This window comes from Rhopalosiphum padi, chromosome 1 (genome assembly GCF_020882245.1).
Source record: "Rhopalosiphum padi isolate XX-2018 chromosome 1, ASM2088224v1, whole genome shotgun sequence".
Classification (NCBI taxonomy): Eukaryota; Metazoa; Arthropoda; class Insecta; order Hemiptera; family Aphididae; genus Rhopalosiphum; species Rhopalosiphum padi.
In genome coordinates this window covers 67,803,131-67,830,362 of record NC_083597.1, presented here as the reverse complement: position 1 = coordinate 67,830,362, position 27,232 = coordinate 67,803,131, and the positions used below count along the sequence as shown (strand labels likewise).

Below are 27,232 nucleotides of genomic sequence, written 5' to 3'. Positions count from 1 at the left end.
TGTGACCCCGGTATACATCGTAGTTATACGTGGCTACCTTCGTCACATAACAATAATATAATATAATCAGTCTATTTAGCAAAGGACGAAACTTCAATGGTTTTTCTTTTAAATTACACAGAAAAAAATTACATTTCAATTAATATCATATATAATTATTGTTATCGCTATATTTGTAATTAAATGAACCAATATGAAATTAAATAACTTAAAGCTTATTTACAAAGTAACATCGAAAAATACTATTGGTAGAACCATTGAAATAAACTATTTCGTATGTAATTTGCGACAAAAACCACCTAAAGCAAAAAATATTTATGTAATTTGCATCACTTTTTAAGGTTGTAGTTTGCGCCACATAAAACTAAATAAAAAGGTATTATCTAATCTTTGTCATCTTGTATCTTTAAAAATTATATTTTGCGCTACTTTAAGTAACTAAACAATTTTTTTTGCAGATTAACATATTGTATTTTTAATCATTTATCAATCAAGTTCGTTTTAATAGTTATACATTTTTAGAAAATGATTTAAAAAAAGTATTAAATATAAGTATAATTTCTGTTATTAAAAAAACATATAAAAGTCAGCCCTCAGCCATATTATAATTATAAATAAATGTATATAAGTATACTTAAATTCCAACAATTAAAGTTAAAAGTATGGCGCAGATTACATATTATTTCATTTCGTTTTCTGTCGTGGTCCAAATTACCAAAATTAATTTTTAGATATAGCGCAAATTACATCATACTTAAGTTTACCTATGGGTGCCGTAAATTACAGGTAATAAAATTGGCGCAAAATACCATATCCCTTGATTTAGATTTTGATTCTAAAATCATTGGTAAAACGGTCGTATTTTTTAAATAGCTAATTAGCATATTTCCGTAGACTACGTATAGTTTATTCTCTATAATAATATTATTGGAAAAAATCGTATCTCCAACATATTATAGAAATTTTAGACAAAAAAGACGTAAGTCCATTATAAAAAAATGCCTTATTGCTTTCATAAAACTGTTGAAATTAGTATTAAATTGCGCGGAGAAGTCGAAATCATGAATAAATGCTTTGTTTTTTTTTTATTCTGAGTAATGTATGATCTTTCCAGTGAATCTTTTGTCGATAATGTATCGGTAGAAAAACGTCATATTATAAACCCATGTATTATGTGCACGTTTTTCATTCTTTTTTATAAGTAAGTAAGTACATGATTGTTTTATATGTGTACAGACAACACAAACAAAAAGAAATGTTGCGTATGATGTATTTACGATGATTGATCTGTTCATGATCTATTCAAAACGCTTTGGTTTGACTCCCTCACGAATATACAAACAAATAATTCTCGTGACTATAAAACTCGAATAATCGTTCGGTACCTATATTTGGTTAAATATTACATGTGTACGACGATCAAAATTCGGTCAAAGTTTATACAATTATACCTAAGTATAAACGGTTGTGAATACGCATACGAAGATATAATATGTGAGTATACGTCCATGATATGTGCAGTACTAGAACATATATACAACTAGAACAGTGTTTTCCAACCATTTTGTAATGGCGACCCACAAATTTACTGTTTGTCAGGTACGTGACTCTCACTAAAAAAAAAAATGCCTAGGTTTTTTTTATTTATTATTATCAATAAAGTTGCGCAATTAGTTTATAAACACAAAGAGTCACGACCCATAGGTTGGAAAACACTGAACTAGAAAATATTTTTGGGCCCCGAGATAATAAATTACACTGATTTCCGACGGACTTGTATTCTATTATTTCTTCATAATAATATCATAAAATAAATCCATATAGATTGTATACATAGATTTGATGAATGTTTATTGGATACAATTATTTTATTATTCTAACGATTGTTTTCACATCTACCAGTGGCGTATAATGAAAAAAAAAAACGGCATAAAAGATTGTTAACCGTTACCACCTCTAAAACTAGATATACATTTATTTGGCAGTGAGCCCAATCATAACACATATCATACACGCAGTTTTCGTAGCTTCCAAGTCTTCAGTGACAATATTACACCCTTTTTATAATTCTCGAAGAAAGATTCCATAAGTATTTACCACTACAATAATGTTCTTCGTTAAAATAAATACTATGGAATTTTTTGACATATAATACGTATACATAGCCGTATGGTATAATATAATATTTAGTGACTTCTGAGGAAAATACGCATATTCAAATCAACAGAGCAGTGGAAGGATTTTACATTTTATATGTATAACTGCCATGACGCTGAATACTATCATAGCAATTCGAATTTTATAACAATAACATCGCGATTAAGAGTAAGTATAGATCTGGGCCATCTTAATTACCCAGTTTATAATAGCATAATATGTTTGTAACTGCAGTAATTAATAAACGATATTGTGTTAACAATATGTTGTATAGTTGATATTATAAATTACTGTGTCTATTCCTTCTCGATCATATTGTGTACTTACAGCCCGAGGACGTAGGGTCGATTATAAATACATTTGTTAGTTTGTTACTGTTGTTTAATTTTGCCGGATGAGATGCGCATCCTGTGTGGCTGCGTGTCCTATATAAATGTATGATATAGACTATGGTATACAGTATAGTATAATATACACAAAATTTCAAATCGTATTTGTGTATCAATTATAGGTTCGCGGATATTTGCCGACCCGTCTTCGAGTGTGGGTGGGGATGGGGGGAAGTGGTGGATGTAAACGCGCGAGAAACGCGAATATTCGCATTGTACTGTTGTATACGCCATGGGCAATAGAGTAGGTACGCCGACGTTGCAATAAGAATATACAATACAAATATATTATTCGATATATCAAATCGTTCGTTACAAAATTCAATATAGTTAACCGCATTATTATGACGTGTGTACGCGTGTAAGTGTTGTTATGTTCGTCGAAATGTGTCGTCAAACGGTCTACAGCTATATTATATAGAGAATAGAGATGCAGTAAAACGATACAACAAACTACGTGGTTTGTATTAATTTTTTTAATGAGATATTTGTGAATATATATTGAACGCTTCATATCCGATTAGAATATTATTACAACAATTCTGTATCGTGTGTAGAACCGACAGCTGCAGTGATATCCATAATATATATATAGTTACGTATTGCATCGTCGGGGTGTATACCGTATACGCACTGTGCTAGTCGCGGAATACTAACTTTCGGAATTTGAGCGCAACTTTATGGGTCAAGTAGGTACCGATATAATAATATACACAAACGAACAAGAAATGTATAAAAATTCAAATCGCTTCTGTTTTGGTGAGTATACAATATTTCTTCTTTATTTATGATTATTACTCAGTGGCGTAGCTGAAGGCCCGCAGACACCGCATTGCGGTGGGGGGGGGGGGGGGCACGGTAATTTGGTGCCTTTAGTTAAAGTAAATTTAATTCCCGTGAAAAAAACAATTGAATAATTGCTTTTTTCAAATTAAATTAGTGTTAGTCTATGCACAGTTTAGATATAAACATGTTAGTTGACAAGTTTTCCCAAAAAAATGCTAGAAGATCACAGAAATTTAAATTAAATAATTCAGTAAAATTTAGTTATTTATATATTAAGTAATAATTGTGTAATATTAAATAAATATTGTAAATTTATATCATAAAACAACAAAATTTTAATTAAAATAACTGGTTTACCTATATCAAATTAATGTTTTTAAACTAATATACCTATCTAAACAATATTTTAGGGGCCCATTTTTTATGTTTGCAGAGGGGCCCAAATTGTTTTGTTACGCCGTTGTAATATTACTATCTGTAATTAGTTTATATTAAGCAAAATCGCTAGTTGAAAATGATTGTTATGCGTCTTAGATAACGCAATAGTACATGGGTGGAGGAATAATTCGTAGACCAAAGGTAAATAAAAATACCATTCAACATTATTATTGACCATTTTCTTATGTGATATTTTTGAAATCAAGACACAAACGTTGACATGGGGGTAGACCGTTTGGGCGAATAAGTATGAAAATGCTCTCAACAATTAATTATACAAAAATCATATGAAATATACAATAATAAGTCCTATTTAAAAGAAATATTGGTATAGATATTAGTAACATTATTATAAAGATAGGTAGTAATCTACAGTTAAAAAATAATAAATAAAATTACATAATATAATTCATATAATTAGTATATTTTAAAGTAATCTATTTGCATTGTATGAAAATGCTTGTAATATACATATACTCAACAATTAAATTAAACAAAATCATGTCTGAATCGTAATCTTGTTTTCAATAATAGTGATTAATAATGATTAGCAACGATATCATCCGTATCTGTCACCAGGTTTTACCTCATCCGCATAGGTAAAAATAATTTCATTTACCCAAACGGATTATTATTTTTTTGGCCAAAATTATTACCTTCGCCCAAACGACCACCGTCCGTTGACGTTGCTTTGAGGATGGGGGAAGGATCACCAGATAAATTTCTAGATGTTAGCGCTTTTTAATTAGTCCAGGATTTGGATGAGTATATTAATAGATTAGTCTGTAGGTGTCTATAGTACACCATACTGCTACATCGGTAATGAGAGGTCCTTGTAAAAGTAATTTTGAAAGGAACTTTGGTAATTTGCTCAATCGGCTTTAAATTAAAATATCTGTAACTTTTTAATACGTGATAAACATTAAACTTAGTATACTTTAAGTTTTACATTAATCAATTTATGTACATCTATCTAGAACTAACTAGAGAGACTTACTAGACAGCTAAATATTAATATTAATTTTAGTATTCATATAATGCGTACATATATTTTCTAACACAAATCCGATTAATCATTTTCGTATACTATGTATCGGTCCGTATACATATTTGAACAGAATACATTTAATGCCTTGCTGCTATTGTTGACAACTTTACGTCTGTATAGGTGTGATGGTCGTTGGTTTTTAGCGAATACAGTTTCTAGCGAATGCATCTTATCTATAAAATCTTTATTATTTTGTAAATTTTATTCTAATAAATATTACTCAAGTTATAATATATCAATATCTATTTGTTAGCCTAGTGTGTTGCAGTTTATTAATGATTGAATTCCTGTCATTATATTTTATCTAAAGTTGATAATATATTTACGAGTGAAACCGATGCAATGATATGGATTAACTAGTAAGTAATGTAAACTTAAAGATCTATGACACATAATGTATAATCTGCTCGACACAGTAATAAAACCAAAAATAGAAATCAATTTAAACTAAGGATTGTATATATATTATACATATATATCAGACTTGGGCATCATCACTCGAATAAAATTGTATTTAGAAGATTAGATTATTTAAATAATATTTTATTTGAATGATTATTTCACAATTATATAAATATACATAGACATAAAGATAGTTTTCATAATAATTTTAATATGAAAATCAAGAATATTTTTCAACTTAATTTTTAATCAATTTTAATTTCTTCTAAAATAAACTAAATTAACCATCAATTATGTAAAATTTCTCACTTTTGTACTACTACGAGAAACTTAAAAATATCCATTTTTTTTTAAATAAAAATGTATACCTTGAATGGCTTGAATAAACTTTTAATATTATTTTATTTATAAGTTTATAACAGAATTATTACATATAATTAAAATTACATTTCAGACAAAATCATCAAGTAAAACATTGTATTTTATTAAGTACCTAATTGAATGAAAAACATAAATATGGGAAATATTATAAATTTATATAAAAAAGTAAAAAAGAAGAGATGAAAATAACGTAAGTTATACTACTTAATTAAATATAAAAACTATATTAGAGTTTGCGTAAGTTTTATTAATTATATAATTAATTATTTTTTTATTGTTTGAAATTAAAAACGTAAAATAATTTATATTAAATATAACAAGGTATTATTCTTTTTTAATAATTTTACCTACGTATGTACAAAATAAAATATTCTAACAAGTTTTCCCACTCCATTGGTTATACAATTATATAATTACACAATAGTTTAAATCAATAATGATTTTTTTAAAGAAATATTCGCGAATATTATAATTATCTGACTGAACAACTATAACAACTAAATGGTTTTATATTAGGAATTGAAAATCGTTATTAAAATAAGATGTTGATTTAATATGTATTAACGTAATAAGTTTGTTATTTCAAATTACCTACACAATTTTTCTCACCATATTTCGAATTTAAAATGTTTATAATGTAATAGTCGTTCATCATCAGATAACTTTTTATAACAAAATATTGAGGAAATTAATTATTATTAAAATATTAACAACTAACAATAAATAATTTGTTATACAATACACCTCGTACATAATTAAGTAGGAAACAATAAAATAACTATATACTACAATGATTTAAATACGTACATCCATCAGCCATGGTCATGACATTCATATAACTTGAGTATGTCGCTTGATCGTATGAATGATTTTTTGTAGACGTTCAGAGCCTGTCCTTACTTTTTATATGAGTGTCGTGATTTCTACCTACTTGATTCTATTAATACCAAAATATGTTTTAATAATGTTATTTTTATCACAAAAGTACATTACATATTTACATGGATAATTTTGTTATTATTTTTATGAATTTTATATTTTAAAATGTTATTATAATTTTTACGAGAATATTTCTTAATTGTGTTGTTATTATTGTTACATATCAAATCGATCAGGATGTGGCATTATTTATATTATAATTTTTATTAAATATCAAATTGAAATATTTTAATTATCATTAGAAAATTAAAATGGAAAATTATAAGTTATTTATAACATATATGTGTATAACAGCGTGATTGTGGATTTTATTTTAAAAATATTGATTTTTCGATGTCACGTTTTTATAAAGATTGAAAAAAACCCGAATAAATATTTATAGCAAGTTTATATTATAATACCTATTTAAAATAAATTTGTAATAGTTTTAAGTTATGTATTAATTTAATTCTATGTGTTATTATCTATATAATGGTTTAAATATATGTATATTTTTTAGTACTTGTCATAATTTTAGGTAATACTGGAGTTATTATAACCAATTATTTATACGATCAGTTTACCAAGACCCTATATTAATCGAAAATAATTAAAGGCCGAGTGGAAATTATGATGAAGAAATCAGTGGTGATTGAAGCTGTGATTTCGATATTGATAATATGTTCAGTCATTAACAACGGTAACTTGATTTATTATCACTTGAAATTAGATGAATTTTAATCTTAGTACAAATATACCTTTATAATTATTTACTACGATATTTTATTTTTTCCAACAATAGCTCTGTTGCTTTGTATTATATTCTTCATTTCTTCTCATTCTTCAACTTGTTAATCTATTGGGCACCTTTCATCAAAAATCACGTTTTCTTTAAAATATAAAATATTATCTTCTAATATTTCCATATTTCATCCGGAAAATTCTGAGTCCACCTAATAGTCATTTTTTCCGTTTATTTTGTTAATCAAAACTTATTTTATTAATTACGTTATAATATCCAACATTGATATTCTTCGATATCGATAATTTCGTTAGCAACTATATTGTAATTGACAATTGTATTGAAATACATAATTTACGAAACGTCGTGGTACTTGCATCGTCGTTTCGTGTAATTTGGTATTACTTATCGCTTTTACCTAGTTTATTTATGAAAAACATATACGTTTAATTGTTTCATGGCTCGGTGTATTACTGTTTAAACAAATCAAATTGATTAGATTAACCCGAATAATTACTATTGCCAAACATTCGAGGAATCGTATGGATTTTTTTTTTAAACTATATTATGACGTGCTTATTAGGATATATGCGCGTGTGCGTGTGTGTGTATGTATGTGTGTTTATCTATTGTTTAAATATCACACCATCTATGTAGGTACATTCAACATACTACATAAATATTACATTCATCATACCATTTTATTCCAGTTGAATCGAAACCGTCTTCAATTCGTTACGAATGGGTATTACAATAAATGTTTAACCTTAAAAATAAATACATAATAATACACTCCATTGTTCAATGGGCATTCACACTAAATTAATGTTCTGAGTCTTTTTTCTCCATTATTATGAATATTATGTATATTAACAACACCAATAAAAATTATTGTAAAAACAGTTTCAGGTATATTTTTCGGTTCAAGTGATTTGACTTATTGGAGATGCAAATTCAAACAAACGTTTCAGTGTCCAGACCCCGACGTAACGTTTTACTTGTACACGAGGTGTTTTTTTTATTTATTTTTTATTTTCATACGATTGAAACTCACGTACTATATTGTGGCACTCAAACGTTTCATTTATAGTTTATTGGTTTGTATACAATTATATATTTGTGTATTCCTATTATATGTGTTTATAAATAGTGATCTAAGAAGAAGGATTAAAATCGATATGAGAGACAAGTGGTCTTTGTATAATAGTGGTTGGAATCCAAATAAAAAGAACGTTATCGTCATACATGGGTTTAACGGATCGGAAAATAATAAGCTCATGGTCATACTAAGAAATGGTAATATATTTTTTTAATCTCACGAGAGATGACAATATTATAATTTATATTCTATAACATAAAATATTGTATAATATTATTATAAATAATTTATTGAAATTTTAATGGTTATTAAACGTACCTATTATGTTTGGACTTGCGGCTTCAACAATTTTACCAGTATTTAAAATAATTTAATAATATTATAATACATACCAGTCATTTCGATTATAGTGTTGCTATATTACTGCAGATATGGCAGTACACCTTTTATACATAGTGAGTTCCGTTTGATGTGATTGAGTTTGCACAGATCATTTTGATCCTATTGACTGGTTAATTCCATAAAAATTGCGTTTATCTATTCGTTATTATTATTATTATGTATATGATAAAAATAAAACACAGTGTGCATGTCATTGAAAAAAAACCTCTATGATAAAAAAAACTATTAATATAGGCAGTTTATTGTGCTTGATCGTGGCATAAATCTGTAGTTTATTTTTGTATTATCCTAAAATTGTATAGGTAATAGTTATGTTATGACTATGATGATAATTAAACAGCTTGGATTTCAATTACTATTATTTATTAAATATCTACTAGATAAAAGTAATTCAATTATTCGGTACATACAGTTATATGTTTTATTAAAACGTTGAAAGATCAATAAAATTACAAACATCTGATATGCTTCAGGTTTAAATTTTGTGTTTCCAATAAACGATTGGTTCTATAAGTCAATGATCACATTAAGCGGAACTATCTATACAGTCGCACTCTTATGATGCTATATTATCGTTTCTTATTAATCTGTCGAGTATATTATTATTATTATTAGTAGTAGTAGTAGTAATTTAATATTATTTGTAACGCTAATGATAAATACCATATAATATAGACACACATACAGTTAATATTATTAATCGTAACGATCAAATCAATTTTATATTACAACTATCGTTATAATTGCGGTAAATTTTACACGCAGCCTACTTGATGCGTGGAGACTTTAACGTGTTCATGGTGGATTGGAGTCCGTTGACCGTGTATCCCTGTTACTTGTCGTCACTAAGAAACACACGGTTAGTGAGTCAGTGCACCGCTCAACTGTACGCCCATCTCACTTATTCGGGCGCTTCCATTTATCATATACACTGCGTTGGCCACAGTCTCGGGGCTCACATATGCGGCATGATTAGCAATCACTTGACGGAGAGACAGCACAAGATCATCGGTGAGTATACGACGATGGTGATATTAGGATAGGTAGGGTTGAGATAGCGTTTGATTTATACCAAGAAGTATACAATACATATTTATAAAAACATAACGGAAACAACATAACTGTGGAATAAAGGTTGTAGATAGTAAAAACAAATCACTAGCTGGGACACTCATCATTATTACAAATCGTTAAGAACGTTGATGCTTTAGTACAAAAAAAAAAAAAAATTATAGAAAAAAAATCATATTAATTAGTTAAAAATAACCATCTATGACTGTGAGGTGGTTCGTGGTGCTAACTCTAGAAATTTGGGAGCAAATACGGATTACCCCTATTTTTAGCACCATTTGAACGCTTGTGGTTTGCTCTAATTTAACGTACAATAAAATTAAATATTTATAGTCACTATACTCACCTGCGAGTACCGCGTACTTTCGTTGTTGTTTTTGAAAACCATACACTCGAACACTCGTACCTATATAATAATAAATTCTATCATGATTTAGAAAATTCGTATATTATTTTATTCATTTGAGTTGGATTGAACTCAAAAATCTTATATCAATCCGAACCCAATTAAATTAATATCATGTAAATCGAAACTCAACTACCTACTTGTTTAATTTCCATATAGTGTCTGGGTAATATTTGTTTATACTGCATACTACAAATTAAACTACAGCAATATATACAAAATTATAAAATTATTATACATAATTAAAATTGTTCGATATTAGTCGTAAGAAACTGAATATATAACTGAATTTCTATTGATCCCAATATGCGTTAACTGGAAAATAACGACCAACAGAAGTAGCTTGTAGATATTGAATTTTTCAAGTTTCAACCATGTTGCAGCAATAGGCTCAATCACCATGATTGACATCCTGCAATTTACTCGATCAATACATCAATTTGTTATGATTTATAAACAATTGACTCTGAAAAGCAAATACTTAAGTGCATCACTTTTGTTTATCACTAAAATTTCGTTTTATTTTACATTTGAAAAAAAATATTGTTTTTATTTATTTGTATCGAAATAAGATGTTAAAAAAAACCGGAGAAACTGTATATTAGTTGTCAAGCGTACCTCGTCATTGAATAGGTCACTGTAACGGATGTGTTAAATTTGAATTCGATGAAACTGCATACAAAAAACGATTCTCAGCAGAGACGGTCTATTTATATTTCCTTTTTTACTATGTATTTATAATGCAATTAGTAATTTATTTTTTTATTAGTAATACACTATATAATATACTACGGAAGTTTGAACTAGTTTTTGTCAAAAACAAATCGTTTATGTCCAATTATATATTTTGAGGATCTATAAATAGTTCAATAATACCAGAAAATGTTTTAAAACTATGTAATCTCTAGAAAATACTTATATAAATATTAAGTGGAAAATTACCCTACCGAAGTCTTATTCATTTTTGAATTACAATAAAAAGTTAAAACATATTTTACTCAAAATTAGTAACTAGATCCAATTATCTATCAGCAACCATCATTCTCAAGGTTGAAAAATTACATTTTTACCAGTCAAAAAGGCGATGGCAGATTAACAAAAAACTCATACTTTCCAATTTCCATACATATATACATAATATATTAATTCAATGCAGCTGTTCAGTCTAAAACAGATTATTCTTATAGGAATATTATAATTTATAACATATAAGAACCAAATAACACTATAGTACCTATCTTACTATTACTCAAATACCTATTCTTGGTTAGGTTCTTGGGCAAGTTAATGTTTTCAGATGTGAGCGAATAAGTTGATTACTATGTAAGAAACGCAACACATATTACATGGTTGCATATGTAGTATAAAATAGTTTAAGGAAAATATATTTTTTTTTAATTATTAAATACGTACAATAATGTTACAGGTTTAGATCCAGCCAAACCTCTGATAGATTTGTTTACGATGGATGAATTTCGATTGACGAAGGATGATGCTAATTTCGTAGAGGTTATACACACGAACTCTGGAGTTTACGGAGAGTATCCTCAGATAGGTCACGTCGATTTTAGCGTCAACGGAGGTCGCATGCAACCGGTTTGCGCTAACGAAGCAAATATCATACGTAAAATATATATTTTTATATCAGTTAACCAAACTATATTAGACTTATCAGTGATGTATTGTCATATTGCTAAAAATAGTCGTGGACATACACTATACGCCTTTTTCACGCAGGTATTCCTCGGTGCATCCGAGTTGGGTCCCGAATACTAGGGGCTAATCGCAGGTAGTGTACTAGTTAGGTCCCAGATTTTTATAGGTACTATACTAGTTGGGTCCCAAATTATTATAGGTATTCCACTAGTTCCTGAATATTTTTTGGTAAGTACTACACTATACTAACATTTTCATTCCCATTTTAACAGACTGTCTATGAGCTATTTAGACCACAGGTATGGTTAAAAATGTTTTTTACAGTTTTTTTTTAAAATATTAAAAATGCTAAAAACCAAGTATATAAATACATATTATTTAATTTAAATAAATCCATATAATAGGTTTATGAAGAATTGTATAATTTATATAATAGTATTTGATAGTTAGTAAAAATATTGTACAATAATATTAATAGAATTTTATTAAATTTAAAAGTAAATGAAAAGTACTTATACATATATAATATGACTATTATGGGATATTCGTAATAAAAAAAGACGTAAGTGGTTTTCTCTCATGGATTTTTCGAGCATTCGTGTAATAATATCAGTATTATCGGTAATATCTGATAATTTTTGACATATCTTATAATAAACTATCTGGAACAGCGATAAATGCCGGTTAAACCTCGACGAGTTATCTATCGATATAGCTACATGTTGGTAGTAAGTGTTCTGCATTCTAACCACTAGCACTATGGAAGATTCTAACGTTATGTTCAGTGAAAAGGGCAAAAAAATATATATTATAGAAGGATATAAATTTTCATTTCACAAACTTCTGAAAAATGATATTGAACGATGGAGATGTATTCATAGATCATGTAAGTCATTTTTTAAATACAACGAAAATCAATTTATTGATCAAAATTTGACACATAATCATAATTGTGATTCCGAAAAAATATTAAATAGGCAGATATTAAATAATAATTTAAAGAGAAAAGCTCAAAATGATATATGTGAGAAACCTTCTAAATTATTACATGCTGAATTAAAAAACAATGATATAGATACATTAACACGTTACGATTGTACACTTATTAAAAAAAATATTCATCACGCGAGAAAAAATATTCTACCAAATATTCCACAAAGTTATGACGAGGTTCACAAAGTATTGAACGATTTAAATATAAAAACTAACAAACAAGAAAATTTTTTATTAATTAATGATAATCAATATAACATAGTTATTTTTTGTACAGTCGAAAATTTAAATTTTTTATGTAACAACAACACGTTTTACGTAGATGGCACATTCAAAAGTTGCCCAAAAATATTTATGCAAATATTCACAATACATACAATACATAATAATCATTATATTCCACTTATTTTTTGTCTACTCCCAAATAAACAAAAAGAAATTTATACTCAAACTTTTCGGATGTTATGTAATGAATGCGAAAAACTTAATTTAAAATTTTTACCTCAAACAATATATGTAGACTTTGAAGAAGCTATTCATAATTCTATTTTATCAGTATGGCCGGAAATAAATATTAAAGGGTGTAGATTCCATTTAGGGCAGAGCTGGTGGCGGAAAATTCAAAATTTGGGATTAACAAACGAGTATAAAAGTAATTCTGAATTAAGTAAATATCTCAAATATTTTTTTGGCTTACCATTTCTACACCCAGAAGAAGTGGAAAATTGTTTTATTGAAGATATAATGAGTCTCCAACCAAACGACAATAAAATTCGAGAATTCACTGATTATGTTTTTGACAATTATATTAATGAAGAATCTAGATTTCCACCAAAAATTTGGTCAGAATTTAATGCCTCGACAATGCGAACCACAAATTCCTGCGAATCATTCCATTCTCATTTTAATTCTATGTTTTACACAGCACACCCAAATATTTATCAGTTCCTAGAAATTTTAAAAAACGTACAAATTGATACTTATATAAAAATGAGAAGTGTAGAAGTAATGAAAAAAAGAAACTGCATTTTGCTAAAAGAAAAATTTATAGCTGACAATATGAATAAAAAAACTGCAGGAATAATCAATCGATTTGATTTTGTAAAATTAATATCGTATAAATTTTTACCAACAAACATGTGATTTTTCCAAAAATATTTTTTTTTTGTATTTATAATATTATTGTATAATAATTTTAACATTTTTAATATTTTTTAACTTACACCTATATGGCTATATTTATATTATATAATATGTATTTTTATACTAATTAGTTTTTAACCTTTTCAATATATAAGTGATTTATTTTTTTATAAAATTCTAATTACTTATATTTTAATAGAAAAGAAACAAAACTAAAAAAAAAACTGTAAAAAACATTTTTAACCATACCTGTGGTCTAAATAGATCATAGACAGTCCTAAGTCTGTTAAAATGGGAAGGAAAATGTTAGTATAGTACTATAGTGTAGTACTTACCAAAAAATATTCAAGAACTAGTATTGTAGCTAAAATAATTCAGGACCCAACTAGTGTAGCAACTATAAAAATCCGGGACCGAACTAGTATAGTACCTACAAAAATCCGGGACCCAACTAGTGTAGTACCTAAAATAATTCGGGACCCAACTAGTGTAGTAATTATAAATTTGGGACCCAACTCGGATGCAGCCGTATTCCTGTGACAGTAAAGAAAATATTACCCATTAATTAGTAAAAAAAGATATGCTAATGGGTACTGTTCTGCTGTATATTAAATGTCAAGTGGGTTATTGTAATGAGTGTGTTAAATTTGAATTCGATGATATGGCATTGCATAAAACAAACCATTCTCAACAAACTCAGAATCTGAGTGGAGATAATCCGACAGCTTATATGACACAAAGAATATTTCATGATCTGTTTTTTAATATAGCTACTATTAAAGTAATTTTTATTTTACTTTTAGTATTATGATGGTAGGTAAATTTAATGCTTTCCAAAAACATTGCATTTATTATACTATTAATATTTAATTAGTGTAATAATTAATAATATACATTTATACCATATAATATTAATTGTTATTAAATGTTGGGTTAGTTATAACTTACTATAAATATAATAAAAATGGTCTAAAATGTAACATGCCCATACGGTATAAGGTAGATTAAATTTTACTGGTTTTCAAATTTTTGTTTTCGTAATCTACTAAGTATAAGAGATTTAAAAATTACAAATAACCATAGAATATATTGTTTCGTTACTAAAGATTATAATAGGTCTACAGAATACTATCAGTCCGTCTCCCATGTAGTGTTTTTCAATGAAAAAAAAATAGGTCTACGGACTACGGGGCCATATCGTTTACATTTAGACTATTTAGAGAGTATACTCTCGCACGCTAAAAAAAAATAAATTATAGAGAAGTGAGTATACGCCGTATACCCTCTCCGCAAACACATAACTGATACTTATATACAATATAATGTAGGTACATAGAAAACATAACAATCAATTAAAGGAATAAATAAAAAAGTAAAAACTATAATAGTATGTGAAATTGACAGAGAAATTATAACAGCCATTGGGCGCATATTTCGTTTCTCTCGAATTATCTTAAGGCTTATAATATTATAATATACTTAATATATAGCTTATGTTGACGTTAAATCATAGATTCGTAAACCGGTTCTGATCATAAACAATAGGTTAACCAGTTAATTTGAAAAATAATACGTCGATACTATTTACAACTACTTGTAGTTAAAACTAATTAATTAATTATTTTTTTGTTTAATCCATCTGTATTTAATGATTTTAAAAACAAATAAATATTCCTTCGTTTAATAATTATTTTATTAACATACATATCTAATTGCTTAAATCACTATATCTATAGCTACTGTGTAATAAAAACAATAATATAGGGAGGATTTTAAATAAAATATGTATTTATTATTAAAAAGAAAACAAAATTTAAAATACAATCGCTATATGTTAACTGAGTGGTAATTAAAATAAATATAATTAATTTCTTTGTAACTGAGTTAAGTTAATGTTTTGCATTCGTGTAGCAAGTGATCTATTACCTCTTTTTAGGTGTATCAAGTGATTTAACTGATCTATCGTATTATACTACTATACTAGGTATAGTTAGTGAATGGTCATCTACATTTATTATTATCTATTGTTATTATTATTATTGTTAATACGTGGTTATCAAACTAGTGGATTCAGTATGTTGCGTAGGTAACGATTAATGACATATAAATACGTATTATTTGTTGTAACAATGAGTCATTGTTAGTAGTTCACACTGAAACCATAAGATCTAAAAAATGCACTATGAAAATTATTTTTTATAAAGTTCCAGTTTAGACTAAATTACTTATTTAAACGATAATAATAACGATTTGTTAATTATTTTATTATAATTTAAAAGCATTATTCGTGGAAACTTAAACTTTTATATATTTTGTATTATAATACACAATATATATATTATTATAATAATCGAATAAAATGTGATATTTTTGAAAACAAATTATATTAATCCTACTATGATACTAAAGTGAAATAAATTACTTTAATAGCAATATAAAAAACATATAATACCTATATTACTTGGTGATATAAGCTGATAGACCGTTTCTGCTCAGAATCGCTTTTAGTGTAAAATGATATATGTATCATTAAATTCATATTTAACACATCTATAATAGTGACCCACTAGACACCTGATAAACAGCAGTGCTTACCCACTTATCTACCTTTTTTTTTATTAACTTTAAACTATTTTTTCATAGAAAATGTAGCGTTTACCTTCAAACTTGGAGCGTTTCGTACGTTTCAACTAACGACGTGAAAAGACAATGGAATCGCTACACAGCTACAGGCCTTAAGTGCTACACACAATACTTTTGTGGCAATAAAAAATAATTAAACGTATTAAAGAAAGACAAAATATTTCATCGAATACCTACCTCGTTATTATTATTGAAACTGTCGAGAATGTAACGCGGAGGTTATTAGTTTTTTTCACGTACAAACACGATAGTTGTCTGATGTCTCTATATAATGGCTACTGCAGAGCTACAAACAGATGATATATAGATCTTGGAGATAAGCGCAATACGATATAATATAATATGGAATAACACCAGTATTCTTGTCGGTAGTATAAAATAATGTTTAGATCGTCAAAACATAATTATGAGATTAGGAATCGTGTTAAATACACCGTAAAAACTGCTTTGGCGTTAATCATAAGACCGCGCGAAAGAGTATTTCTACATAGTAACGGATCATAAAGTATTTTTTATTTTTGTTTCCGACAAGAACCCTGGGAAACATATCGGATATTCGTAGGTGTTCATACATAATATAGGCCCTATGGTGTTCCAAAAATTAAAAATTATAAATACTTCTTTCATAACAAGTACAAATTTAACAAATAGTTGTAGATTCTATAAACTACGAACGAAGAAACGTATAGATCGATAATAATAAAGATTGTTTTATTAATTAAATTATTAAATTAACTACGAATAATGCAAAATCACTTACAAAAATAACGAAGCGTGTGTTTTTTGTTTCCTAGAAATCAGTAATTATTGACTTATTTACATTTTTCCACGCACCGTCCAAATAACTTTTAATGAATTTTATTGAACTTTCAAAGTTATATTAATACTTGTACAAAATGTATTATGACAATAGCATTTTACGATAGTGGCCAAATGCGAATCGTTGGCCGTACATCAATAACGACACTATTTTTTGATAAATGTATGTTCAGAACAATCGCGGTGCAGTCATTTCAAGAGCGTATGTTATTTTGCGTTATCACTTTCCAAAAGGCGCAACATGTTTTTGGGCGTAGAATGCACGGAGACCTGCGACTCGGTGGTGCTTCCTTCGTTTACGAACAAGATCGATGTCATACCCATGGGCCTACAAACGCCAGAATGGTAATCATTAGGAGTGTTCTAAATTTATATTTACTATTAGTTGTTATAAAAGTTTTGTTTTAGATAAGAAATCATATAATATTTACAATAACAAAATTTTAAATTAATGTTTATACTTCCAGGGCTTCAGGCAAACTATAATTGTTGATTTACCCTTATTATTAATAAGAATAAAATATTTATGTTTATTATTATTTAAAACTTTAAATTTAAATAAGCATAGGTAGGTATGAATTTGCCCATATCAGTATGTAGTATTTATCAATATAATAACATAATAATTAAAAATAAATTATATAATTAATAAAAATAAACCTAAAAAATGAACTACAGACAATGATGTTGCATTTTTAATATTTATATGCATTTTTAATATTTATAGGCTATGATTAATTTAGTTAAACAATTGTTCATAATTAAAGATTATATTGATGCGCATGATCATAATGAAAAACTATTCAATGAACCACATATTATTATTATTGAAATTAATAAATTTCAAAAGTTGTAAAAGTAATTTCTATAAACTTTGATCGTCGATAAGTCATTGACGCATTAAAAAATAATTGGTTATATGTATTTCATTCGGTAGAAAACATTATCTGTTACTTATCATAATAGTATGTTGGCTAATTATAGCGTTAAATATAGAGTATAGTTTTATGGGAAAAGACATTCGTTTTTTATTTGAACAGAACTATTGAACACGACATTATAATATAATATACTGAAATATTATGTCGTATAGTGAAACTCGAGAGTATAATCGCTTTAAATATACAGGGTGATCGATTTAACACAATAAACTCATTATTTCAGAAAACGCTTATTTTTTTGAAAATATTTTTTTACATAATTTGAAGTTGTTATAAAACGAAATTTTAGAGATATACTTATGTCTTATATTGCATGTAAGACACAGTTTATTATAATTCATATTTTTTTATTTTTAAGTCAATGTAAAAAGTAACTCGACAGTCAGCCTTTTTTAGTCATTCACCACCAATATTTCTTCATTAAATTTACTTATTATACGTAATAATATATAGATTATGAATATACTCCATATTCCACAGCAAAATAATAATCGGAATATTTCGATCTATCAAAATAAAATTTCGAACAAGTATAGGTGGTTTAAGTTACATAGCTATAGATACCAACTCATAAATTAATCATCCAAAATTCGATTTTTATGTAATAAAGTACTCCAAAAACATTTACTTTAGAATAAAGAATTAAAAATGTATGTTGTTGTAAAAAAAGGTAAAATGTATTTTTTTTTCTTAAATAAATGATGTTATTAATTACACGAAAAAAATTATTTAAAAATAATAGATACTATCAAAAAAGTTTTTTTAAATAATGAATGACTTACGTTAAATATATCACCCGATATATACAACAATGAATAAACTATTAAAATTGTGTCGTATTACTTAGACAATCAGAGCGTGTAGGCAATGCGCATGGGATTAAAACAATTAATAGACTTTTTAAAGTGCATGTTTTATGTTTATTTTCTCGTAGGTAGTGGTGTTCAAATGCCTTGTACGTTTGTAACAAATTTATTTGGTTCGGGTTTGCTTATTGTACATAGTTATATATTGTACGGATGCTGCTATTTTTTTTTCACGCTAGAGTTATAATATAATACTAGCTATTTAATAGCTTAAAATATTTGAAAAAATCTCACATGCTCTACATTATAGACTTAATCACTTTTTTTTTAATTTTCAATCACCATTAGTATTCCCTTTTCATAACTGACCTACTTAATTATTTTTAACTCAGAGTACCTACATTAAAATTCATTTTAAATTAATAAATAATTTGTGTATCAAGTAGTGTCAAACACCTGTGATTATGACGCCAATAACTATAGGTATATAATTAAAACCGAATAATGAATCATTTCAACTTTTTAATGAAATTAAAATACTTACAAGTTATTTAAAATTAATCGAAATGATACTTTGGTATTCGGAAAAGAACAAACAAAAAAGTGTTAACGGACGTAGAAATATATTTTAAGTACTATTATATAGAGTGATTACCCAATAATACTTATTCCTCTTTTATATCCTCGAATCATACATTTATTTTAATTAGAATTAGAATTTTCGCTATAGAAACATTACAAGCTGAATTTTTAGATTCTTTATATTATGTCAATTATTTAAGAGTGTTCTGGGTCGTTATAAACTTCATTTTTCAAATGAGCAACATCATTTTGTATTGTACACTATTCTTAAACACCTGTTAAAAAAAAGTCCATTTAAATTCAAACGATTAATTTACGAATTATTAAACTTTATCTACTAATAAGCTTAGTTGTAGTCGTTATTAATGATTTTATATTCAAAATAAAATTGGTTTAATATATTTTAGTTTAGTAATCATTATACATGAACACATTTTAAAAACTAAGCAATTTAAATTAATTTATATTAATCAATTAGTAATGTTACTACCTATTTATAATTTATTATAAAAAATATAGGATAATGTATAATATATAATGTAGGATTATATTCTTTGTAACAACATAAAGTCAATAGTACAGAAACAACTCGTTTGAATTTCGATTTATATACATAAATATTCTAGTAAATCATATACTTTGCAATTTACAGCAGAAAAACACAGTTCTCGTTTGAAAAAATGAAGATTATATTGTCATAGTTTACCTGTGTACCTACACTCCGTAAATATCATAAAGAAATCTAATTATTATAAATGCATTATTAAAGGAAAAATTGGATTGACCGTTCTTGGAAATCATCCTCTATATGTGCTTGCTGGACGATGTATTATAATAATTATTAATGCGTGTATATGTACATTTAAAATCACGGATGTATATTATTATTTTCATATTTTAGATTGTTTAATAAATAATTGGTGAATATAATTTATCATAGGTACATGAATATACAAACAAGAGTTTTATTTTTTACAGCGGGAATTTCTATTTTTTGTTTATACACATTTCGTATCTGAACGTAAATCGAACAATTTTTTAATTTTTTTTAGATACTTAAATAGTTGTTAGTGATTTTGAGCTAGTTAACAATTAAAGTAATTGTTAAATATTAAATTTAGTACCAATGTTAGACTATAATAAGTAATAACATATACGTATACTTAAGTCATTGGCTTTAAGAAATGTGTTTATTTATTTTATTCACAATATTGTAATCAGTGGATAAACTCAAATAACGATGATAATATTAAATTATTGATCAAATATTATGTGTACATTTTAAATATTAAAAAGTATATTGTATGTTTTAGGGTAAGAGGAACATTTTACGTTGCATACGATGATCCAAATAATTTTTGCCAATTCGACGGATAGAACGAACTTATTTGTCAATGAAAATTTCATAAGCAACAATGTACAAAACAGTTATATAAATAGACTTTCCTAATGGTATGATTTTCTTTTAAATCAATTATACTTTGTATAGTTTTATTACCTCAAATTGTAAAAAACTAATTAGAATGCAACAATTATTGTTAGATTTAATATGTTTGATTTCTTAGGATATCATTGTATTATTACGATGTGTTTAATATTTAAAGATAATAATATTATTTAAATTTATCAACGCGCTATAATAATATGTAATTTAAACAGTGTGTCATATCATAAATTATTTATATCATAATATTGAAGTTTATCTTACAATTTTTAATGTTTGTTAAGTCCGAGGTACTCATACAAAACTACATAGAGTTTAAATAAATTGTATTTATTATAAATTATACTTTAATAAATATTTGAAAAAAACTTGGTTGATTTTATCATTTTTTTCTATACAATAAATATGTCTTATTGTATTTAAAATATATATTATATGTATTATAATATGATTATTAAAAATTTTTAATATATAACTAAAATGATCTTAATTTGTGCTTCACAAATTCATTGAAACAAAACAATTTTTTTTTAATATTGTAGATTTATTTTTGGTTAACACATATTTAATGATAATATACTCATACTTAAAATGTGTACTTATAAGTTTCAAAGCGCCTTTACAGTACAAAAACTTGCCTTACAGAAGAATCTTTCATGTCATGTAAAAAACAGATTTCATTCATTTATTTTTATTCGAAGAAAATACTTTGGACACCATGATATTAAAAATCTATTTTCAGAACTTGTAATGAACGTTTATATATCATTAATTATACAGTAATTTTAAATTTATTTTTATGGTGATAATCAAAGATGACTAAAAAATTGTAATTCAATTATGCGACCCAAATACATTTTTTTTTCAAATTAAAAAAAAATTATCAAAATATTGTTATTATATGAGGCGTAAATGTTTTACCAATAAATTCGTTTTTGAAATCGATTTTATTTTATTTTCTGGATAACCAATTGTATAGCAGCCACATAATAAGAAACTGTCTGCGTTTTTTTCTCTTAATCAATAATGAACAAGTGAACAACAATTACAACCAAAAAATAACGAAAGAAATAATAATGGTTTTATTACGCAAAACAATACGAAACCATACAAAATTATAAGCATATATTTTTCCTAAAATCTAAATCCCTAAAATTATAAGTGTATAATAATAATAAAATAAAAGAATCCGGATTCTAATTATTATTTTAAATAGTTATGTTTTAATTATTATAATACATTAATTTATTGTAGTAAATGTTATATACTCATCTAGTAAATTATCTATTTAATAAGGTAATTGAAGGATAATGAGAACTTCTACGGCTATACAGAGTGGTTCAACAAGAATTTTTACCCCTGTGTTTCTATTACTAATGAATTTATTAAAAATCTGATTTTCGAAATATTTTCAATATAAATGTATACTAAAAACCAAATTTTCAAATACATAGATAATTTATGCCATTTAATGAGTAGTTAGTTGGTAAATGGTATGTATCATCATTAATCGATAGAAATGCATTTTGCTACAATATTAAAAATGATATCTATTATATTTTACAAAGTTCAATAATTCAAAATTCAATCATTCAAAATTATATTATATTTAAGTCAGACGTACGTATAAGAGTTTTTTTAAATAAAACCAACTACTTGAAAATTTACGATAAAATAGATGGTCTTCGTTTGAACGAAAAAAAAAAAGTTTCATTGTTAAATAGATAAATACTTTTAAAACGTTATAAAAAATCAAACGCCTAAGATCAACATTATGGTGTTTAAATATTTAAAGTATTTCAAATTCTGATTTTCAAAATTTGAATAAATAATGTATTATTATTACTAAAGAATAAAAACAAGGGTGAGTGTGCTTGTGAACCATTCTGTGTATAATATTTTAATATACAGAGTGATTCACAAAGCACGCAAGCCCTCATTTTTTCATTCGATAATCAGTTTATATTAATTCTGATTTTTTTGAATTTTTAAATTATGACCATATTTTCAAATTCTTGAGATTGTTTAATGTTTATACTACGTAAAGAGTCTCCCAATACGATATAAACTTCTGTTTTTTTTTTCAAATTACAACCTCCTTTTTTTCTCTAAATTATTCAATGGATATTTTTTTGAAATTGTTGATCTACTTAATTCAAAATTCAAACAAGTAGTTTTTAATTTATTAAAATGTTTACACTAAGAGTAATATGAAATGGCTACTTAAAACATATTTAAAAAATATATAAAATTAAAATATATAATATCCCTATGTTTATAATGTTTGGATTGTTTAATGGTAATTACTAAAATTTTCAAATTGATCATAGTGACATAGCCCCTATAACTTACCCATTACCACGAAGCCATTACGATTTATCCTTAGAACTCAAAGTTAAACTGCATTATTTGAATAAGGAAAAATGGGGGTGAGCACACGCGCTTGATGAATCGCCCTGTATACCCACGCGTATAGCGTTCAAGTGCACGAAACTCTTTGACCGAGACCCGCTGTCGCTGGAGCGCGCGTACGACCAGAAGCCCACTCAGCGGATAGCGTCCACGCGTCCATGTGCCGGTCACGCGATACTACGCGATGGTATGGTATTTTTTTCCGCTCTTACAAACGGTTTGACATTCAGCCGCGGCGGACCACGAGCGCGCGCTCAGACGAGAACGAAAATAAAACGTACGAAACGCGTATATATCAACCGATGCCATTAATACTGCCTACTGTCGGTGCCGCATTTTCCCGCCTGATTATATTACAATCGGTGTATTTGTGAATTTTTTTCGTGAATTTTTTTTTCCCTTTATTTCGTTCACAATATTTCTCACCCGCGCGGTTTTTTCTCGAAACGTTTTGCCGTCTCATTATATACGTCGGTCCAATTCGAATAGCCGCGTTTTGTTTGATGCGTATAATAAATAATACAATAATACAGTGCCCGTTATACGCGATTAATACACCACATTAAATGGCAATATTATTGTTTTATAGTACTTGCTAGTTTCGTGTTTGTTTTCGGTGCGTTTCAAGCAGGATTTGGCTGTGGCAGTTTATATCGTAATATATTCATCGACAGGTAAACGTTGTTTCTTTATATTTTTTTTTTTCGAATTTATCATATAATATTACATACCGTTCTATCGATGTGCGACGTGCCGTTTTTGTTTTCACGTCAAGTGCCACTATAACTAAATATTGACGTACTCAATTTTTGGCAGTCATATGACATTTGAATATGTAATAATGCTTATATTATTATATTTATTTATTTTATTCTTTTTAAACTTAGCTGGTGATCATAAAAACATTCAACGGGGATGTCATCCGAAAAACGAAAATTATTGGAATTTTTTTTTCATTTTTGATGTTCGATAAATGGCTTCAGAGATAATACCATTACAACATAACAATATTAAAAATGAAATACGATTGCCGAGGAATAAACGTTTTAACGTATTTCATAATATGCCTCTCTTTTATACCAGGTAAATTATATGTTTATGAAATACAATAATTATTAGTTTAAGTGGATAATTTTAATTTTAATTAGTTTAAGTAAACACATTGCCTCGGTCTAATGTGTAAGTTATTTAATCATCGTTAGTTATTTGAAAATAATTTTAACGCGTTTAAAATATTTAAAAATTAATAATATTTTTTTTATATTATTCAATTTTTTAAAATTGTATATAAATTATCACAAAAATCCCCATATTTTAATAATAATCACATAAATATTTATATTTGTTTAATTTAATTTAAACTTAAGTTTTTTTTTAAATTATAAGTCTTATTTATAATTTAAAACCCGTTAGTGTTTCCTTAAAATTTTCAGAAGTATATAATACTTTTGAAAATTGTAAATAAACATTTTAGCCTTTCAGGTTGTAACACTTGATAATTTATAGAACATTTTTGCAAGGTATAAAATTTAGTAGATAAAAATATCACATCTACTTTATATATTATTTACAACCTTTATTAAGAATTATATTATAGCTGGTTTATAAAGTTTTTAGTTTAATAATTCAGAAACTATATGAACTAATTTCATTCAAAATTCAATTTAGACATTTAGTATATCAAGTCATCTGCTTAACAATTTTTAAATAAAAAAAAAATCTGGTTCTAATTTGAAGAAAAAAAAAAGTAAGAAAGAAGCCATAGAAAACTCCTAAAATTATATAAAAAAAAACCTGAAAAATCTGAAAATAGTATAGACTCGAGTATATAAAAATTCCAAAAATCACATTATGAATAAATTAATTGTTAAATGATAAAAGAAGGGCGAGCATATTGAACATACTTTGTGAATCACTTTTTATAATAATCTATGATGTGCGTGTTAGAAATTTAACAGTTTTTAATAAATAAATAAATCACAAGTCACGATCATTTTTTGCCTTCTAGAAATAACTAATATACGTAGGTTGGTTTACTTAAAAAAAAAATCAATCTGTCCCTATACCGTTTATTTATTGTGACACGATAAGGAAGAATGATGACATTTTGAATGGCACAATTTATTTCGATTTTTACGCACAAAAATGGTGTGGCACGAATATTACGTCCAGTTCCCGTGTTTATCGACTGTAGCGCAGTACTCGCAGCACACAAACAGTTACTAACGTCAATGTATATTTTATGTAGGAATATCATCGTCAACAACGCGATTTGCAGTATATTATAATCGAAACGGGTTTAAATTACGAATAAAATATCGAGGAAATTGCAGTGGCAATTAAATAAAGTAATGCATTGATGGGTACGATTTGATGTTGTACCTACCTAATTCTTTCATTTAGAGTGTGATATAATATTTTGACGAAATTGAAACACGCGTGATATTAATCTAAAATTAAAAATATTGGTTTACGAACCAATAAGTTATATAAACTTTTTATATTTTAAATATCACCATTATCTTCTAAAAATTGGCAATATTAAATTCTGAATGAGAAAAAAAAATTATGTCAATTTGTATAATTAATTTAACAACAATAGTAAGTATTGTTTATATAATTATAACTATAGAATATAACAAATTTACTTATTATTTTTTTTCATTCACATTGTCATTATGTTTAAATGTATGGTATAATAACATCATCAATATTATAACGTTTATGGACATTTATAAAACATGCAACTGTTATGTGATCATTACAAAATATGCGAAGTGTGTTTATTTATTTATTTTTTTTTTTTGTACGAAACTAATTCGATTAGACATATTGTGATTACTCAGCATTGAGCTAATTGAAATTTGACGATATTTTTTAACAGAAATGATGAACTATATGATTGCATTTTTCATAATTTATAATGCAGTTATTGCCATGTTCCATCATCGAGAATCGATTATAGTTCGATGATGGGCTACATCCGTACACTTTGCGCCCATTTACGAATTATCTTAAATTCAGCAGATTTACACACAATTATATGATTCGCGTACACACACATTTCCGAAAAACAATTAGTATTTACTCATTTTCAGGTACACTAATAAAAAATATAAAATTGAAGATTATGATAAAAGGTGTGTTTAATTTGTAAGTTTCTAAACTTAAAAATATTGTCAGGAACTTTGATGGGCTTAATCATAGATTGATCGGTAACTCAATCACATTAATTATACAATGTTTAATATTTATATTACCTACTTTTCGAAAGAGGCTGGAGATACAAAAATCTCTATAACATTATCGTAATCCAATCTGTTTAGTATTTATTTCAACATATTATTATGTGTAGGTAAATCATAAATACATAATTTTGTAAATCCAATTAGTGGAGCACACACTCAAAATATTGAATATTTATCGTTTATGGCTATCCGCGGTTAAAGAGTGGAATAAAAAAATTCGATGACCGAAAAGTATCTACCTATATTGTTGTTATAAGTAATACACCAGAAGCGGAACCATTTACCTCCAAGGCTCCAAAAATGAAG

The 27,232-nt window shown here is 26.7% G+C and overlaps 2 protein-coding genes across 3 annotated transcripts in view; both read left to right on the top strand.

The window, feature by feature from the left end:
• The first annotated feature begins 2,772 nt into the window (after positions 1 to 2,772).
• LOC132918207 (phospholipase A1 1-like) lies at positions 2,773 to 21,512 on the top strand. Of its 2 annotated transcripts, XM_060979340.1 has the most exons (11): positions 2,773 to 3,006; positions 3,104 to 3,305; positions 5,072 to 5,177; positions 5,675 to 5,791; positions 7,058 to 7,219; positions 8,165 to 8,270; positions 8,412 to 8,557; positions 9,528 to 9,773; positions 11,666 to 11,863; positions 17,667 to 17,838; positions 21,136 to 21,510. In XM_060979340.1, the coding sequence occupies exons 5-11, from the start codon at positions 7,150 to 7,152 to the stop codon at positions 21,197 to 21,199; spliced, it is 1,002 nt and encodes a 333-aa protein (XP_060835323.1). In that variant the 5' UTR covers positions 2,773 to 3,006; positions 3,104 to 3,305; positions 5,072 to 5,177; positions 5,675 to 5,791; positions 7,058 to 7,149; the 3' UTR covers positions 21,200 to 21,510. The 2 variants fall into 2 exon arrangements, with proteins under 2 accessions (XP_060835323.1, XP_060835324.1); XM_060979341.1 differs by lacking the exons at positions 2,773 to 3,006; positions 3,104 to 3,305; positions 5,072 to 5,177; positions 5,675 to 5,791; positions 7,058 to 7,219 and adding an exon at positions 7,901 to 8,006 and having other exon boundaries at positions 21,136 to 21,512.
• A 2,299-nt stretch (positions 21,513 to 23,811) lies between these two features.
• LOC132927848 (phospholipase A1-like) overlaps positions 23,812 to 27,232 on the top strand; it is a 35,788-nt gene continuing 32,367 nt past the window's right edge. Inside the window, 2 exon segments of the mRNA XM_060992439.1 lie at positions 23,812 to 24,352; positions 24,566 to 24,761. Of these exon segments, the coding sequence (XP_060848422.1) occupies positions 24,695 to 24,761 (67 nt within the window). The 5' untranslated portion in view covers positions 23,812 to 24,352; positions 24,566 to 24,694.

Coding starts and splice junctions, on each gene's coding strand:
- LOC132918207 (XM_060979340.1), top strand. CDS start 7,150: ATGATGAAGAAATCAGTGGTGATTGAAGCTGTGATTTCGATATTGATA. Junction 7,220..8,164: donor ATGTTCAGTCATTAACAACG/GTAACTTGATTT, acceptor TTGTAAAAACAG/TTTCAGGTATATTTTTCGGT. Junction 8,271..8,411: donor ACGTTTTACTTGTACACGAG/GTGTTTTTTTTA, acceptor GTTTATAAATAG/TGATCTAAGAAGAAGGATTA.